General features: G+C 37.3%; 1 protein-coding gene across 1 annotated transcript in view; it reads right to left on the bottom strand.

The window, feature by feature from the left end:
* The window catches only part of TTC3 (tetratricopeptide repeat domain 3), a gene marked incomplete at its 5' end in the record, with an annotated part of 69,743 nt that overhangs the window by 20,937 nt on the left and 28,704 nt on the right, over nucleotides 1-20,102 (bottom strand). Inside the window, 13 exons of the mRNA XM_082489473.1 lie at nucleotides 90-136; nucleotides 558-821; nucleotides 1,643-1,957; nucleotides 4,670-4,806; nucleotides 6,209-6,273; nucleotides 6,979-7,071; nucleotides 7,765-7,866; nucleotides 8,048-8,170; nucleotides 9,786-9,912; nucleotides 12,993-13,105; nucleotides 13,819-13,899; nucleotides 14,939-15,076; nucleotides 17,848-17,914. Of these exons, the coding sequence (XP_082345599.1) occupies nucleotides 90-136; nucleotides 558-821; nucleotides 1,643-1,957; nucleotides 4,670-4,806; nucleotides 6,209-6,273; nucleotides 6,979-7,071; nucleotides 7,765-7,866; nucleotides 8,048-8,170; nucleotides 9,786-9,912; nucleotides 12,993-13,105; nucleotides 13,819-13,899; nucleotides 14,939-15,076; nucleotides 17,848-17,914 (1,672 nt within the window). The remainder of the gene's footprint in view (nucleotides 1-89; nucleotides 137-557; nucleotides 822-1,642; nucleotides 1,958-4,669; nucleotides 4,807-6,208; nucleotides 6,274-6,978; nucleotides 7,072-7,764; nucleotides 7,867-8,047; nucleotides 8,171-9,785; nucleotides 9,913-12,992; nucleotides 13,106-13,818; nucleotides 13,900-14,938; nucleotides 15,077-17,847; nucleotides 17,915-20,102) is intronic.

Here is a 20,102-nt window from a genome sequence, read left to right as displayed (position 1 = left end):
CACATCTCTATTCACTTTTGCACATTTTTAAAAACACCACACTCAACTTGTTTCTGAGCTTATACCAAACAGATGTTAAGTTCACTTACCGATATATTTTCATTTCCTTGCTTCTTTAATATAATGGTAGGGTCATCTATTGAAAGGATAACAAAGACACATTCATAAACAGAAATAGTAATATTTTATGTAACTTATAATAATGAGCTATGAAATTATAGTAATAATTATTATAATCCTTTATCAAATACCACCAAAGCATCTCAAAGACTGTAGTTGCAGAATCTTTATGGTTAAACTGAAAGATAATATTCATTTTGGTTGGACATCATATATGCTTAAAGGTAAACCCACATGCTGATTGTGGCACATGAATCAAAACAGCAGAATGTAACTTAAAAAAGGGTGGCTTGCCTTTTAAGCACTGAACACAGTAGATCCCATATAATGAGGCAGTTAGTTTGCTGAGGTTTTGGCCATTTACACAGCCCATCAAATGTGGTGTAAAAACAGACAGAATATAGCACTTGCAAGAATGTTGACCTTTGAATACTAACCCATTTTATCAAAGAATTCATCTAAAGCTTGATGAAGAAATGGAAAATTTTCTCTGTTGTCTTCTAACAGCCATATAAAACAACGGGTTTTCTCTAGGGGTGGTTTTAAGAAATAATCATGAATTTCTTTGTCTTCAGAAGTAGTTGTCACATAGTCAAATTTACTACCATACTTCTCATTCCAGAGTGTGGTTAAAATAGAAATGTCAAGCTCTTTTAAAAATTGTCCATATTGAAGGAGAAAGTTCTTCGTAGCGGTCAGACCTAAAAGAGATGAAACCCAACAACATTTCATTCCGGCTTCACAGTTTTAGTGCTTACAGCGTGATATTCCTCTGCATAGAGGAACAGTTTGTTCTAGAAATTAAATACACAGTAGCTGAAACAGATTATGTAAATCCTTTTGTATCTTGAAAATGCAAATAAAAATGATAAATGGAGTTTATATAAGTTTTACTCTTACTCAACAACAGATTATTATTCGTATAATAAATATATATACATTCCTTAAAGGACATCGATGCAACAGAATAGAATTACGAACCCAAATCTTGCCCAAGGCTTTGGCATTTTATGTCTGTTTTGCCTGCAGATATAAACTTCTACCTTCATCCAATTATAAATTCAATAGGAAATTGCACAGCAAAGCAACACTACCAAAGAGCACCAAGTTAAATCACTTGCAAGTTATACAGTCAGCTAAATTTTTACGACAAAAAACCCACCATGATTTCCTTTACAGAAATAAATTATTTATACAAATATAATCATTTAAGCCTATTCTGGAATTTAAAGACATTAAAAAAAAAAAAAAACCTGTTCAATTTTCTCTTTCCTACATGGATAAAGCCCTGCCCACATTAGAATGCTTTACTTGCAGAGAGGTTGTTCCTGTGTTACCAATGGTCATACTTTCTTTCTCTAGAAATCCTGGCTAAAAACCAAGTAAATGAAAAAGGGGAAAGCTTTACTTAACCATTTAAAGTTAAGGAAGCAAGACTGGAAAATGAGGTTATGTTTTCATCTGTAAACCAAACAATTATGACAGTGTAAGGTCTTCTGCTATACATAAACATATAGCCTACCCAAGTTGTTAAGATGTTTCAGCCACTTGTGTAATTTGGGATCCACTTCTTCCAGCTCACTCAGCACATAGATAAACCCCCTTGTTTTTACTCTGTTTTTTTCCTGAATTAAGTAACCGATGAGCTGCTCCATCACTTCATGTGACAGGCTACTAGTTTTGGAATATGACGTGTAATCCTCCTCACTGATTACAAACCATGAAAGTAATTCCTTTAATAGTTTGGAAGCATCACGAACAGCTGTTTTTATTTGCTCAGCATTTCGACTGATATGCTGCAGGACTCGATCACCAGCATATAAATCCTGAACATAACCTATAATGCAATATAAAAACAAAGATTTCATGCCTGTTTACCACAATTAAAAACATCAGCTTTAAAGTACAGATAATTCAGATTAAATGTTTTTTTTAAACTATTTGCTTTATTGCAACACTGAAAGTTACAGAATACATAACTTTCATATAAACTAGGCTTAGCATTATGAATTTAACACAACATTGTTTTAAATTTGGTTTACACAAAGAAACAATCCTTAGCACCTTAACTAGATTTCAGAAAGAAAAAAAATATAATTATTACCTGCCAGTAATAGTAGCTTCAAGCAATTGTCTATACAGAATTATCTGCATGGGCTGCATGCCTGCTGTGATGCAGAAACAGAATTCCCCCAACCATCTCAGTGCAAAGCCACACTTCTGAATGCCGGAGCATACACATAGTAGCAAATCTTTGCCCTGACCCTGTCACTGGTTCTTTGTAGAATGAGTGAAAAAGATTACTGGCTCACATCAGCCTTCACCTTTCATTATTCTTCAAGACCACACATTTATAGAATGCCACTGTCAGAGCTTAAGTGACAGTGACTATAGTCAAAAAGTGTAGAACTGAAAAGATTTTTTTGAAAATAAAAGCACTACATGTTACACGTAGAATAATTAAGCACTGTAACACAAACAGGTCCATGCATACTAACAGATTCAATGACCTCTACAGGTATAAATCACTCCTGAGTTTATCCTGCAGGAGTCTGCATTAAAAACCTCTGTATCTTACAAACGTGCAAACAAACATGTGCTCCTCTCATTTGCACTCCTCTCCAAGTTACAAGTAGATTTGTTCTTATTTAAAGGTAACTAAGGCTGCTAATAAAACAAACAAAAAATAGCTCTCTATCTAGCTCTCTGCTGAAATTGGCATCTCAACCTCTCAGACAGTTTTGGAGATTAGATGGGTTTTTTGAAAGATTTCCTCACAAAATTTCCCCAAGTGAAAAAAACAGGGTAATAGTTTGTCTACAAAGACATGCAAGACTTCAATTTTATTACTGAATTAACTCAGGACAAATTTAAAATGTTGGCCAACACCAATGCATAGATTTTTGCAGAACTGTATTAAGTTGCTTCATGTTGACATATTCCTGCATCAGTGTCCCAACTTTTATTCACAGCACTTCAGGGTGAGTGGTTTTGTCACATCAAAGGCATTTTTAGTTCTTAGAAGTTTTAAGGGCATTTAGGACAATCAAATGACCTGCAGTGGATCCAAGGATCAGAACTAAAGATAAGCCATAGGAAGGGAGAAGGAGATAGCCTAGACATTAAAAAAGCCGACACAAAGTCAACTGAACGTGATTTTAGAAAACCACGTGGAAGTAAAAATACTAATCTATGGTGCTAATGGAAAGGATCACTCTCAAACAAAACAGTTAAGAAAAAAAAACCTAAAAGGATTAGCATCTGAGAGCTTTGTAAAGAGAAAGTGCCAGATATGCCATTGAACCACAGCAGTGAACAATGTGCCTTAGCTGACACCCAAGATGAGATCCAGATGGCCAGCAATGGTGTGTATGGCTATGGTGGATCCTCTTGCACCCCTCCAGGGAAACTGGCATGCTCGATTACCTCTCTGAAATGCCCGTACACCAACACATGCAGCATAGGGACCAAGCAAAAAGAACTAGAGATCTGTGTGTGGTCACAGGGCCATGATCTCATTGCAATTACAGAGACATGGTGGGATAGCTCGCATGGCTGGAATGCTGTCATGGATGGCTATGGACTTTTTAGGAAAGACAGGCCAGCGGGGGCAAGGTGGTGGAGTTGCTCTCTATTCGAGAGAGCAGCTGGAATGTATTGAGCTCTGCCTAGGGGTGGATGAAGAATGTGTTGAGAGCTTTTGGCTAAGAATTAAGGGACAGGCTAACATGGGTGATACTGTTGTTGGTATTTACTACAGACCACCAGATCAGGAAGAGGAAGTCGATGAGGCCTTCTACAAAGAGCTGGAAATAGTGTCATGATCACAGGCCCTGGTTCTCATGGGGGACTTCAACCACCCTAATATTTGCAACAAAAAAAAAAAAAAACCCCAAACAAAAACACCATCCATTTTTCTTTGCACTGTTGCTTGCCCTAATACAAAATGCAGTGGGAGTTCACACTTCTGAAATACAGAATGCTGCAGACCAACATAACTGAAACACAAAAACTGAAGCATTAACTGACTACGTACTTATAGGTGCAAGTATTTTATTTTCCCCAATCTTGTGAAATGTACTTTTCAAGTCACTGAAGTTTCTGCAGTTAGAATATGGTTCTTTTTTATCTGAGATGCAGTTTTGGTTTGGTTTGTTTTTGGTGTTTGGTTTGGGTTTTTTTGTGGTTTTTTTTTTTTTTTTTTTTTTTTTTTGTAACAATGTCCTAACTTGTTGGGGATAAAGCTTTTTCTGAAATCACTTTTAAACAGATTAACTGAATTTGAGCCTTTGCCCTCTTCAGGCTGCTTCTTCATGAACCAGTGAAGCAAGAATAAAGGTTTTCTACAAGGAACTTAATCATACACTAACATCTTACAGTTATTTAGAAATTTAAAACAGAACTGAAATAAAAGTAATCTTAAGTAAAAATGCAAGAGGGGGATTCAGTTCAATATTAGTATTCTGCTGTAATTTGACTTAGGACATTCAAAATGCTAATTAATGCTACCTCATAGTAACTTAGAACAATAGTCTATACTTCCACATACCACTGTGATCACTGCATTGAGATGGTTCGTTTCCCATCTGGTTTTCTTCCATTTTCATTTTAGCAGAATTCTGTGCCTCTTCTCGTGCACGTTTTCTTCGTAATTTTTTTTCTTGTTTCATTTTCAACTTCTTAAGACTGAAAAAATCAATTATGCAGTGAGCCTAACAGTTGAGATAAGTTGTCAAAGGAGTTAGGCACATCTCGGTTATTTTTCGTGTCTTAAAATAGCTATAAGCTCCATTCTACTAAAAATTATTATGCTGAAAAGTACAAATATAATAAAGCTAGTTTTCATTTACAAGTTAAGAGACAACAAAACTTCATAAGTTTCATAAAGATCAAGTATGTAAGTGTAAGAATATCAAGAAGCAATAATTTTTACTCCCATTAAAGATGTCTGAATTAGAAGTAACTTAAATACTATTATGTTTTCTTCTTAATTTGTAACTCAGTATTTTGAGCCAAACATTAACATTTGATTTCCTTAACTTTTAAAAATCAATTTTGTTTATCCTCTCAGCATGATTCCTCATTATTTATAACCTTACTTGACCAAGAATTGTAACCTCCATTATGTCAAAGGTATGTGCATCAACAACTGAAGTAGCATCATTATATAGAGTTTTTATTTACACTTTCTAAATATTCACACAAAGTTGGCTAGATAGTAAATTCTGTGGAACAGTGGTGTTGAACTTATGCCACACAGCGATACCTCTTCCATCCAGCTAAAAATCTTGCCAAATTTCTTCCCTCCAGCAAGGGGAAGGAATAGAACGATGCTTGCATCTCAAACTGAAAATAGAGGTGGTATTCTGGTCTAGATAAACATGCACTAAAATTTGAGTGCAATTAAAACAACCCATTAAGAAGAATTACAGACACCTGTTCTTTTAGTGTTCCAACTGTTAAGTACCTTAGCACAAACGAAAGACATATATGAAGAGCAAAAGTAAAGAAACAGTCCTCACATTCTGCACACAGCCTCCAAATCACATGTTCCCCAAACATGTTACTCCCCTGCGCACAGATTTCACAATGAAATTAGGTTTCAGGTATAAAGACTTAAAGATGACTGCAGCAGTTTATATTCAAAAACTATGGGTTCAAATCGCTGGGAAGTCAATGGGGCAATGGACAATTTATCTCTCAATACAGAGGTGCAGGAAATCAGATTTGCAACAACTCATATCCTGTATATTTGAAAACAGTTTCCTGTGGCCAAACTGAAAATGTTGTTTTTAAAGAACTGTATGACCACTACAGACCTACCAATAATTTATTCAGCAATACCAATTAATGCCCTCCTGTGCTCCTGTTATAAATCCTCTTTTATAAGTTAATTAAATGCTTTATAATTGGATCATAACGTATTTTAGCAGACTTTTTAGTTTATCAGAAGCAAAGGGCAAGAATAGCTTTCCACAGTATTTGTGGTATTTTAGCAATTCTTAAAAAAGGCATGAAAACCAATCCTACAGAAAAATGTTTTGTTCTCAAACTGATTCAACTTATTTTTAAACAGTAGAGAGCTTACCTTGAACATTTCTGTTTAATACTGGCTCTTGGTGGTTCCTTGGGTTTTGTGATTTTTTGTTCAAACTACCAAAATAAGTGACATCATATTAATTAAATTTGGGTTACAATGCAACATTGCTGTACTCAAAACCCAGGAACATTTGATGCTTTGGAAAGCAGTAAAAGTAACCCTATGAAAGAGATAATGCAGCCTACATAAGCCTCATGAAGGTCTACCTAAACTTTCTTCTACTGCTACAAGTTGGTATATAGCAATACTTCTTTATCTGCAGAAAAGACAGGTTGAAAGATAACACAAAGTCAGGAAGAACTGGAGGCTGTTTTGCTTTACCAGTGGGCAGGAAGCAAACTTTACAATAATTGATTTTTTGCTTCTCACAGATCAATACTGCTCCAGGAAAAAGTATCCATCTTGCTGTGATTCTGTAGAGGGTAAAAGCACTCTTCCAATACAGTTATTTTATTTAGCAAGATTAGCTCCGAGTTGAACTAACAGAGTTCCTTTCCTGTTGCACAAACAAAACATAAAACAAAACTCCAGTTCCCACCCATGACAATTCTTACTAATACCATACGGTAACACCCACTCCACCAGAAGAACAGGTAAGAGAACAGGTAATTAATATTCCTAAATAATGCTCAGATTCTGTAGTTCAGATAGCATACTACTTATCAGTTTGCAGTTACGTTCTTATCTTCACTTTATCTCCTTTACCAGAGTAAATATTTTAAAGATTATTTTCGTATTTTATATGAACATTTACTTACTTCACATTTTACCAGACCCGAAGAACTGAAAATAACTATTTTTGAAATAAGGCCTGTACAATCAGGAGTGAAACACAGTTCTTGAAGAAAATCCTGTAGGAGAAAATGATGCACACAACAAAGACAGTTAAATTCATACAAAATATATACTCTTATACAGATTACATTTTCTTAATTTGAGGTGACCAAGGTAATTAAAGCTAGCACAGTCCTAAAATCTTACTGGATGAGAAAAGCAAGTGACAGCTGACTTGGCAAGGACTGCAAATCAAAAGGATCCTAGATCTGTGGCATATACTTGTTATTCTCAAAAGCTACAGCAAAGCCTCTCCTCCTCCAACATCTCATTCAAGAGTCAACTTTAAGAATATTCTTTTATGTGTTCATACGCTGCCTGGATTTCCCTTAATTTTATACTAGCTGCTGATATTGTATTTTGTAAAATTCCTTTAGATGTACTCAATGTCGAACTGTTGCTTCAACAGCAAGATTGTAGAAAGAATAAAACTTTCATATGGGAGGACACAAATGATGCAAGACAAACAGGCTAAGTATACTAAGCTTTCACACAGACGGGCCTTTCTTCTGTTGACAACAGTAAGCTTTACCCACATTTGCACGTCAGATAATTTAGCAAGAGACTCCTCTCTCCAATCTCTCCTCCTGCCAATGTCATGTGGGTAGAACATCAGGCTGTAGCACTGCACTTATCACAAACCAAAGGAATACTATAATCCTGACTAAAAAAGAAAACATTAAATGCTTATTGTCTGATGCAGCTCTTACCTTATCATTTTTATCACTGTAGTTTGTTGTTTTCAACTTTTTCCAACAGCTGATATGAAACTCCACTCTACATTGCTGACAGCAAGTAATACGTATAAAACCCTAATGTTGAGAAACAGTATGAATTTAACATCTTTAAAGAAAAACAACAGAAAATAGCACACAACTTAACAGTAGATAGGGTTAGATGGTATGTTCCAGATAGCTATTTAACATGAAAGGGGGCAGAAAACATGTAAACATGAAGTTTTAGTTCCCAAACCCCTTTAAACTAAAAATTTACCTTAAAGTCTGGGTCTGTAAAAAATATTTGGATTTTGGAGTGGCCATGGCATTGCTGATACCGACAAATTGCATCTGGTTCTGGAGGGAACTTGCATTCCTCAATACAATTCTTTAAAATCAACTGAGAAGCACAAAATTATGTAAGACAAGTTGTATAGCAAATCTTTTCCTGCTTTCTATCTACTTATACACTTCTAGGGAACTCTGCAGTGAAACACACATCTCTTTTTTGAACAGCAGACAACTAATACCAAAAGAACAACTCTTATCTAGTGAAAGCTATGGAAAATTGTCCTTTTATGACAAAATATTCAAAAGCTTGTTTGAACTGCTATCTTACTCATAGCTTCCCTGCATGCAGGTTTATCTTGGACCAATGTTTACAAGCTAACCAATTCTGAACACATAAGAACATAGTAAGTTTTCCAGTGCCAAAATGATGAGCCAGATTACTCAGATAACGATGAAAATTGAGTCTCTGCTCATCTCCACTGTTTCCCAGCATTTCAAGAGGGCCTCACCTGGGATCAGGGTTACACAATCAAGTACATTCCCAGGGACCACTCAGACCTGGCCCTGCACTGGAGCTAGTGAGATCTCCCAGAATAGCATCTGAGGTACAGACATTACAGTGGCTTTATGTAAAGTCAGTTCAAGTCCCACAGGATTGGCATTGAGCCCAGATTAAGAAAACATTATTAGAAACAAACAAACCAGATGTTACAGTCTTTCAGATATTTGCATTACACTCTCTACAAGTTCCACAGCACTCATGTATTAATGTGGCCAGACTACTGTGGTATCAGCTGGGGTCTATAAAAAAATCTTTAGGATAGTTTTTATTTAGGAAACAATGGCTCTGCTGCTTCTACCAGAAATGTAACAGGTCAGTATAGTACAGCCAAGTTCATACGCTGAATAACCCAGTATGTTCTACTGTGTCAAACTGCCTCCATGCGGAGGACCTTATCCATCTTGCCTCTCATGGCATGGTTTATCCAGAAACTCTTCACAAATAACAGTGACTCAATTATAGTTTAAAAACAATAACAATAGTAATAATAATTATTTTTAAAAAAATCTGTTCAGTGTGAGAAAGCAATTTGTAGTGTCAAAACCACAAGTTACATTTTTCAAGTCAAACAGGGAATTTTACCATATAACTCCCACTGCCTTGATCAACAACTACATGGTCAAACTTTCTTATTTGGTTTGAAATATAGCACCACTTCTGCAATTTTCAACTTCACATTTTTGCCAATTCAAATTTTTAAACAGTTCTCTCCAGCTTTATGTTGTAAATAGTATTCACATATACTTGAAGTTTGGAAATATGCAACTAAGAAGTTAACACAGTATGAAACACTTCATTAGCAGATTAAAAGCATAGTGTTTGTTACACAGAAATACCCAAGCACAGAGCCTGACACAGAGACCCCGCCTCTGTGCTGTAAATTGGATGCTTCCCATGTATTCAAATTTGTCGTCGCAAGAAGAGTTCTCCTCTACAAAGACCAGGACTTGGGGCTGATGACGCTCTACACAATGAGCAGCACTTCCACTGGCTGCTTAAGGCTAAAACCTCCCTTTTGCCCCCCATCTTTCTTTGGCCTTGACAAGGCGGGGGGGGGGAGGGGGGGGAACGTGGGGGGAGGAAGATAACAACCTTTTTATTTTTTGGAAAGGCCATTTGACAGAACAGGGTTTTATGCCTTTTTTTTTTTTTTTAAACATACCTGTAAATTCTCTGTTCGTGTCTCTTCAATGACCCAAGATGTTGTGGGCCAAGTTAATACTCCAGGTACAATCTTGAGATTAACCATTGTTTGCGATTTCATGAACTGATCAAGTGCATCTGAAAACCTGAAGTTTGAAAGTGGTACACGTTCAGATCATATATGAATAACTCCTATACAGCCTGTAATACTTTCACAATTTATGTTATGATCCAAGGGAAAAAAATCATAGCAGTAATAGTATGTGGTTCATTAAGTTATCTGTTTAAGGACTCTTCACTATAAAAGCCTCAAGGTGTGAGCCAGTAAGCCAGCCTGGGTAAGGGGCCCAGAGTCCAGGCAGAGACATAAGGCAGACTGAGAGCCTGTACTGATAATCAGGGGACCCATGAACCTAGGTGTGCTACTCAATTCATAGACTGTGGGCATGCGTATGGTCACAAATGACCTTCAACCCTGATCAGCCAGGGAGGAGGTACAGGACTCTGCTACCTATACTTTTTACATGAGTTCAGGTAGCGCCATACATGGGAGCTGCTCTGCCTGGCATAGTCTGGGTGTCCAGCTGTGTTGTCGTGTGTACGCACTTCTTTGGGATACACACACAGCCTCACTGCCAAGGTCAAAACTGCCAAGGGAAACAACAGCCACATCTGTGGGACTGGAACACAGACACCCTCTGGGTCTCAGACTGTACCAGGCTACGCTGCAGCAGTGGGAAGGAGGAATCCCCTCTCAGCATCCAACACTACGACCAGGTGCTTCTAGATATACTACATGAGAAGGGTTTAAGGTTTAATATCAAACTTATTTGGCATTGTATTGGAGTTACATGGCAAAATTGGGCAGAGAGGTGGGGACAAGTCCTGCAGGGGCAGTCTCTGTGCTCCAGTGACCTCCCCACAGGACACAGCTGAGCCCCTCAGGCAAGATGGTGGCACCTCAGGGAAAGCATGGCTAAGGAAGGAAAAAAAAATGTACTGCAGAGCTGTGAGGAATAAGGGAAAAAAGTGTGAGAAACAGCCCTTCAAGCACCAAGGTATGAAAGGAGGAGGGGAAGAGGTGCTCCAGGCATGGAGCAGAGATAACCCCGCAGCCCCTGGAGAGGACCCCACTGGAGCAGGTATCCACACTGCAGCCATGGAGGACTCCTGCCAGAGCAGGTGGACAAGCCCGAAGGAACTGTGGCCTGTGGAGAGGCCACATGCTGCAGCAGGGGAGGAGTTCGTGGAGGAAGGCGTGGCAGAGAGGAGCTGTTACAGACTGATCACAACCCCCATTCCCCATCCCTCTGGGCAGCTCAGGAGAGGAGGAGGTAGAGGAATCAGGAATGAGGGAGTGAAGTCGAGTCTGTGATAAAGGCAGGGTTGAGGAAAGGCGATTTTCATTTTTTACTTTGTTTCCCACCATCCAACTCTTTTTTAACAGGCAATAAATTAAATTATTCTTTCTCAAGTTGAGTCTGTTTTGCCTACGCCTGTCATTAACAAGTGATTTTATCTCAACCCCTGGACTTTTTTCATCTTATTTTCTCCCCCTCTCTGGTTGGGGGGGGGGGAAGTGGGAGTGCAGCTGGATGAGGGTCTGGCTGCCAGCCAAGGTCAAGCCACCACAGGCGTTACTGGGGATTTTGATTAAGTAGAGCAGTACAGTGATATACCGAAATCACAACACAAGCATAACATAGCAATTGCAATACACAGTTTAATCAATACAAATGCGATTTCTATTACCTGTCTTGATATGCTTACCGTCAGGATGCCGGGAAAATATACCACCAGGAATACCTAGGTTGAAGCCAGCTCAAGCTCTTTGCTCTCAAGTTGCCCAGTTTCTGCACTTTCTGTTCAGCTGAGCCATGTATACACTCCCCCCTCCCCCCATGCTGGTCTGGCTAGCTCAGAAAAACATTACTCTCTATCTGTCTCAGGGAACCCGATGACTCAGTGGTGCAGCTGCCTTATCTAAAACCAAGGTTTCTCTCCCTGGTGTTGAGATAAGCTAAGCTTTCTTTATGATACATTTTTCCCTCAAGATCACAATTTTTTGCCCTTCTCCTATGAGCTCTCCTCCACTGCTGGGGTGTGCTGGTCGGTCATATCCCTGTGCCCTGGAGTCTGCTTGATGCAACGGCTTCCATTACATCCTTAGCAGTAACAAACAAAGTTGTAATAAATCAGTTAGATGTATGAATTTAGTGATTAACAAAGAATAATTTAAGGAAACCCACACATTGTTTCTCAAATGAAAATATCTTTTGTATCAAATATTGAAGCTTTATATTATACTGTGAAGGACGCACTGAACCCCTTAACCAAACTAGCAGTAGTTTGGTAGAAGCTCCAAAGGAGGAAAAGGCCTGAGCCATAGCTGGGCCAAGAACTCTAGTTCCAATCTGTTCTCTGAAAACCCACATAGGAGCAGAGTGACACAGTGAGCATTGATGCATATGAGCTTGGAACACCAATCATGTAATTAACACATGAATAGCAGGTGGCTTTTCCAAGGCTCATTTATCAAGGAACAAAGAAAGTTGTGGGTACAAGCAGTCTCATGCATACCTTTTCCATTGCATGTAATTTGACTACAAGCGAACCGCTTTATCCCATAAATATGACAGCTTAAGTGAGCCGCCTTTGAGCTCTTCCTGCTAGGCAGCCTGGCTGCACGGCAGTGATCTCCCCTTGAGCTGGGGCACCTCTCAAGGTTGCTCCTCAAGGCAGACAGACATTTTACCAACAGCAGACCTTTGGTAAGCAACTGATATCGTGCATAACCCTGTAGTATGATAACTTCGATTTTGCCTTGGTAACTTTGATTGAATGCTGAATTGATGCTAATGAAACAACCACATATAATCCTTTAGACATAAACCACTGACCAAGTCTGGGATTAAGTCTGGATCCAGCCACACCTAGATTCCTCTCTGAGAAGGGATTCAGAAAGTAAGGGGGTCCACTCTGAACCTCATGATGCAATGGGAGGGCCTCCCTTACCCTTTGCATCCCCCGTCTCTCTGTGAAACATTCTAACTCAAGTGTAACTCAATTTTCCTTTGTGTGCTTTCCCATGCAGTAATTGAGTGAACCTTGCCATCGAACCTCATTAAGTTGCACTTCTACAATATCATATTAATACCGCTTTGCTAACACCTTTGACAATGGTTCTTCAAGCGACCTAAATCACCCATTCACAACATATACCAACCTGTTTTGTCTGAGGTATACTTTTCCAATTCCATAGTAAGCCAAACAACAAAATCTTTCTTCCTGGTACTGTTCAATTATTTTCTTAAACTGGTCTTCAGCCTTTGTCAATGCCTTTAAAACAAATTTAAGACAAAAATATGTGACACTTTGCCAGAAGCTTTTCACTTTTCCTCTCCTTTCTTTGCTCCAGTAGAGTGGGTCAGTATGCCCTATACTTTGATCAGTCTTATGAACAGTAAATGGAATTAAGCAACCTTGTGATCACACACAAAGGTTTCCCTTTTTTTTATAAAAAGAAACTTGTTCTGTAAACATGGTCTCCCTCTGAAATAATGACATTAAATGATTGAGCTCACTGAGCTACAGACACTCAGACATTTTTAAACTCATTGTAAGACATGGAATATTTTTAAATACTGCAGGAAAAGACCCAAACAATTCTAAAAATCCCCCCAAATCCCACACTTCTGTTTTGGTGTTTTCCAGAACAAAAAGCATTCTCTTTATCTTGTTTTAGAAGCAGAATGTTTGTGTTGGAAAGACTAGTGCACAACCAGATTACAAAAAAGTAGAAGAAAAATAATTGATTATACTTCATTAGTACTTAAGAATCTCATTTGAAAGAGTAAAAAGAAATTTTATTTGGTAGCTTAATTTATCCAAAACCATTAAAAACCTAGTCCAAGACAGTAAACCGTAAGATAATGTGACAAAAGCTTTAATTCCCCACTCATTTTATGTCTGTTAAAGAGAGACAAAAATGGATGTCCGACTACCTGAACTAGAATTTTGAATAAAAGCAATATAGTGGCTTAATGTCATACCTCAGGTTGTCCTATTCCAAGAAGAGCAGTGGCATGTCCATAGATGATTACAACATAATTAATAATACGAAGATTCAGTTGCTGCAAATAGAGTAAAATTATAGTAGTATCACGCACAAAACCACAACTAGAACATTACTGTCTACTGTGAATTGAAGATCTTCACTACAACAGAGCCAGGAAATGCTTTTCTTATCCTTCTTATCATAGCCTCTACCCATATTTATGTTACAATTAGCATAAAAAGTAAAGGTTAACTACACCTTTACTGCTGGTCATTTGGCACCTGTATATTTCAAAGTGATACAACCTGAAATGTTTGCTTTTAGAAATGCTATAACTACAGGTCTGACTATGGTGAATTCATGCAGTGCAGTACGTCTTTGCTATATTTCATGTTCAGAATTAAGCAGATTTTTTTCTTTTTTTTTTAAATAATAAAAAAAGAACCTTTCTCAACCTTTTTCTTCCTAATAAACTAGGTCACAATTCCAGATGGATTGGTGTGTTACTTGCTTGGACAGACTTGTTGGCACTCCAGCAGCCTTTACTAAAACGGGAGCTTGAAACACAGCAACACATGTGCACATCACTGTCAACCAGAACTTAATACAACATTACAATAATTTAAAGAAATCTAGGACAACAACTGGGTCAATGGCTGATTGGCTAGATACATATACACAAAATTTCACAGTATTTGCCCTCAAAGAGTTATCTGACCTGAAGAATATAATTTTTTTTTACCCTACATTATTATGAAAAAAGGTTAAGCTGTCAATGGACAGTAGTTTTTTATCAAATAATTTGATGAGTATCTTACATTCTTTTGATAATAATATTATTTTGGTAAATTTTTTTAGATTGCGTCTAGAAACGCACATGTATGCTGAACGTTACAAAAATACACCCTATGCTACTATTTTTTTTTTTTTTTAACCCTGTTCTCATTTGTAAGTTTCTTGTCATACTTATGACTGAAACACTTGGCATTGTAGTCAACATCAGAGGCAACAATTCAATAATAACGACTATTTTGGTGGAAGGAAAGAATGAAACACAGTACTGAAAGCATTAACTTCAATTACTCTAATAAACTAAGGTACTCCACTCAGTTTACCTTTAATTCTGAAGGATTTAGAATGCTCAACAATTGTGAAAAGGCTTGTTCAGCACTATGACACCGCTGGTCCATCAAGGCTATATAACCATCACGAACAAGGGATTTAACCTCTTCTGGAAACATAGTTAAATCCACCTAAAATATTCAGGAAAATAGTAAGTCCAAAATAAAACAGTCTTTTCCTTTTTTTTTTTTTTAATCTTAAAGCAAGCAAGCTATTTGCTAAAATACTCATCCAACAGACAACTGTTAGAATTCTGTATTTCCTACAGTTTTATCACAATTCCACTTTTAAAGTAGCAAATCAGGTACATTTTTATAAAACTCTGTTTTAAAGTCAACTTCTAAAAACTTCAGGTTTTCATGAACCTACTGCTGCTAATCTCTTAAAAAAAATCTAGGTTTTGGTTTAAGTTTAGATCCTTTTCTCTCCAGAAAGTTTCCAGTTTAGTTCAAACATCATTTTGATCCTTACACATTAAAAAAAAAGCAAACCCAGACTTATGCCTTTCTCACTTTTCTGTACAAACATTTTTGAAAAACCCGAGAACTATTTCCTTCTGCCTACAATTTCTCTCCATCTGGGTTACTAGTTAATGCTACAGGGTTTCAGAATGCATTTTGTTATTAGTCTTTCACTACAGTTTCTTCCTGAAGCTTGTGAGAATTTCCAGCAGTGAGACTGTAAATCAAGACAAGCAGTTGCAGAATTAGGAATTTCTATTCCCTTGATCTGTTAAAACGCTAAAATAAAATTAGCTTTCGGAAGCGGATCATCATGGCAGGGTAGAAGTAATTTGACTATTTAAGAAGCTGCTCCAACACTTACTCCTGCAATCATAAGCGAAAAAGAGTAACAAGGAGGCCCAGCTATGTGTTTGAGGCTGCTACCTCATTTCCTTATGAATTCATCTTCAGTATTAAGTAATGCTACTTTACAAGCTTTTTGTGAACTGCCCCTTTTTTTTCCCCTCCCCATATGTTAACATCTGTGGTTGGGATTCTGAAGACAGGGTCATGGGCAGGGAAAAACTGAAAGAACGGGAAGGTTTGGGAAGAAGGAAACAACTTTTGAGTTACCTGATGTTTAAAACATTATTCCAATAGTATACTTAATTGTATTCCTGTGAACTGAATTAGGCCTTTGACATACTAAATTTAATGCACGTCCAAAATGTATTTTCCTAAGCATCTATGAATTTCCATCTTATTTTGTCTTCATCCGGTCCACTGACCAAAAAGGACAAACATAAGAAAATATCCATAATCTAATGACAGTTATAAAGAAAAATGTCAGGAACAGTGGAAACTACAAATACATATAGAAAAGACCAAAATGCAGAAATGAGTTAATGAAAAAATGATTAAGACTTATTTTAATTTCATAGAACTACTGATAAAAGGTAATGCTGTCAGAGCATATAGTTAGAGAACAGAACAAATTATATCAATGTAATGTTAAGCAAATAATGTTAAGCTACATGACATATGAAGCTGATTAAGTTAACTAAAAAGTTACTTTCAATACAAGTAATGTATTAACCTTACAAAAATAGGTATTTTAAAGGAAAGAAGGTGTCTTAGTGCAGGAAGAACCCACACCTTCTTATGAATCCATTTTGTCTTATGAGGTAATTAACCAGAATAGAGATTTCTGGTATCTACTTCCCCAAATTAACAGAGAGGAAATCATGATTTCATTCAAGAACTTTGGGATACTCATTATTCATTGCTGCTAAGACCTGAGAAGGAGAATTCTCAATTTATGAATTTTATAGCATTTTAAACAGTCCCGCAGGGTAAAGGATGGCAAACTAAACTATATATATTTAAGCAAAGTAAAAAACTTTATCATAATTGATAACGGTGCAATCAGGCTAAGAGACATTATTCAGAACATCTACTACATGGTATAAATGCTATACATGGTACAAATGTTATAGCTACTACCCATTATAATTATCATTTACTAAATCAACAGTTCAAAGCTAGCTTAATAAGTAATTATTTTTGTAGAGATTCATGTTACTCACCCATGTTGATAACTGTGGGTAGCCCTCTTTCACTCAGCCTCAAGGGGTAACCTTGAGGGGCGTCCCCACTCAAGGGAAGAATTCCAAACACACTCCTAAAGAGGGGGGTGTACTAGAATCCCTCCCATTCAAAGATGGGACTGGGCTTTTATAGTCTAAAGTGATTGACTGCCAGTCATTTGTTGTTAAGCCAAACCTTCTAGCTCAGCAAAATACTTATTTTATCATTCTTTTGTTCCTCTTGGGAACATCTGGTTTCACATCCTATCCTGTTCTTGGGGCTGCCAAGTCAGGCTAATCCTCAGTGTCCTTCAACACTAAGGAGAGTATGACCTCCCTACATGTCTGGTAGTTTTCTGCCATAAAACTCATATGAGTAAGGCAAAGTTGAAGACACCCCCCCTACACACACACATCTAGGCAGAGCATTCTGCTACACCGTTCAACAAAATGATCTATGATTATTTACAACTATATGTACCAAAACCAAGAAAACATATTTAGTCAGAACTTTGGGAGGGGTATTAGAAATCCCCAAATGATTCCCAGTAATTTTTGTAGTTTTTCTTAGAAATTAGGATAAAAGGGAGCTTTATTACTAACTCATGGTTTTATCTAAGTTATTCTATGACTACATTTGAGTTTTATTACACTAGTTTCCAGTGTGAGGTCTTACAGGAGGGGAAGGAGGAGAAGGAAAAAGACGACTACCAGCAACAAGACTATATAAATCAGTGTAATCACATAATATTTGTCTCCTGATAAAGGTTGGGCCAAGAATGAAGTGTTAATTTTTTTATGAAATGAGGTTTTGGACTAAAAGGTGACAGATCTTTTACACTTAAGTTCATATGTTAATGAATTCCCAGTTACCTGTTGCATGGTACAGAAGAGTTTATCTTGGCTGGCTTTAGGCTCTATGTTCAAATCAAGGTGATCTCTACAAATAACAGAACAATGGCATCATGAGTTTGCACATGTACTTTACATGTAATCTTATTTCCAAGAAACAGAAATTTCTGTGCTTTTTAATCAACCACATCACATTTACCTATACGGTAGAGATTACTATGGCACACTTTCACAATCACATGTACCATAATGCTATCAAGGGTTACGATGTTATTCATGTAGTTCACATACTTCTGGCTCTGGAACCACTGGGGCTTCAGGGAAGTAGCAGTCTTCCTCTTTTTTTTTTTTTTTTTTTTTTTTTTTTACCTTCTCCACCTTATTCTCAGCTAAATTGGTCTTATGAAGGGGTGGGACAGGTGACTGGAGAACTTCCCTTTACCAAAGGCAGCAGTATAAGAAGGTGCTTAAGCCTTTTTCCCCTTCTCTACTCTTCCTAAGAACGAGATCCTCCATGCTAGCACAACCAATATGTAAAATCAAATACATGTAGCAGCTATGCATGGTGGGGGCAGGGAGAGCAGAGAAGAGAGGAACAGAGTTGTTCTTCCCAGCTCTTCCTTTCCACTACTGCAGCACAAACGTCATGCACAACTAGAGAACAGAGGAAGTATAATGAAGAGGCAAAGCATTGCTTCACACTCTAAACTAAAGCCTCAATGCCAAAATTGCTACTCAATCCTTGATGCTACTGTATTGCTAATACACATTCAGTTCTGTCCCACATTCAAAGGCATCAAACACTCATCATCTGAGATCAATTCTTGACAGTGTCAGAGGATTCCCTAGATTTTTGGAAGCCCAGCAACCTACCAATTACAGAAATGGAGATAAGATTGTAACTGAGCATGCACTTCACTTGTTGAGAAATACCGCGTTTTTTATAGATCTAATAAACTTCCCCATGAGAGAAGAAGTTTTGTAGACAGTTCCATTGCTTCAAAGAGGATTTGTTCCCATAGTGAATTCTAACTTCTCCCTCGCTCCTCTTAAATTGAAAGGAGAAAGGCGGCAGAGGCAACCCAGTTAAATAACATAAATGCCTTCTCCTGTGGCAAAGTTTCAATTGTCCTAGCTACAGTGGTATTCAAGAAGAGTCATGGAAAAAACAAAAGGATTGTATGGTATTATATAGATTAAAAATGGTAGGTTTTGTGGTCACACTTAGATTTGGGGATAATCAGGTTCAACTCTCACGTTTCCTGAAGGCTTCAACTTTCCTACATGAGAAATCTGCCTTTGAAAATTACCACTTAATGGAAACTTTCCCATTTCATTGTAAACCGCTTATTTTGACCTACCCCTCATCTGTTTTTAATCATCCTAAACACAACTAAAAATCCCTATCTGGAGAAGCATACAAGCAAGAATGTACAGTCAGAGCTTAATTTGTCTAATTTCACAGCTCAGGTTAAAACACAAAGCCTCCATCTCTGCGTGGCCTTACGTAGTAAGTCATCATTTGCCTCAGTGGCCTTATAAATAAATCAGCAGTAACAGTTCCTTACTCCTCAACTATCTATTAGATGAAGAAATATGTTGGCGTACGGAACCACCTATAAATGCAGCCATTTCCCCAAACCTGTTTAGAGCACGCTGGCCCCAGTATCACTGGAAATAATTATTTCTTTTTTTTAATCTTAGTTTTAAATGTTAAAACAGATTGAAGCATAAATTTTGCCTATACATCTGTAGTGCTTTTTATCTCAAATAATTTAATTTTGGCCCTGAACTGTCAAACATACCGATTTACATTCAGCATGTTCTATGGGGAGTATTGATGTACTTAAGATTAGACATCGATATGCTTTAAGTGAAAACTCAGATCTACAAACAAATAAAGAACTCTCTAAGTAAAAGTTCTTTACTAGTATTCAATTCTGAGACTGACTTACAATGCTTTCCTCACAGTCAGATCTCTTCTTAATAAGCATATAAAGTGTCAGAGAATTTCTAAAAATTATTTGGTACAAAGAATAGAACTAGCACAAAGAGGCCTTGAAAATAAGATGGAGGGTGAGTTATGTTGCTGCGTAAGTTTGAATGTAACAATTGGAACAAGATTCCCATTATCTTCTGCTGTAAAGTAAGAACATATTTTGTTATGGCTACACTGTGTGACTTGCTTTTTGGCAACAGTTTTTAAACAGTGTTTATTAAAATTATGCCTTCATTTACTGAAATTCAACTAAGCTCTGTAAATATTTATTTTTAAT

The sequence above is a fragment of the Vanellus vanellus genome (genome assembly GCF_965231255.1).
Source record: "Vanellus vanellus genome assembly, chromosome: 1".
Lineage (NCBI taxonomy): Eukaryota > Metazoa > Chordata > Aves > Charadriiformes > Charadriidae > Vanellus > Vanellus vanellus.
Note: the sequence above shows the minus strand (reverse complement) of the source record. Positions and strands in the feature narration are given on the sequence as shown.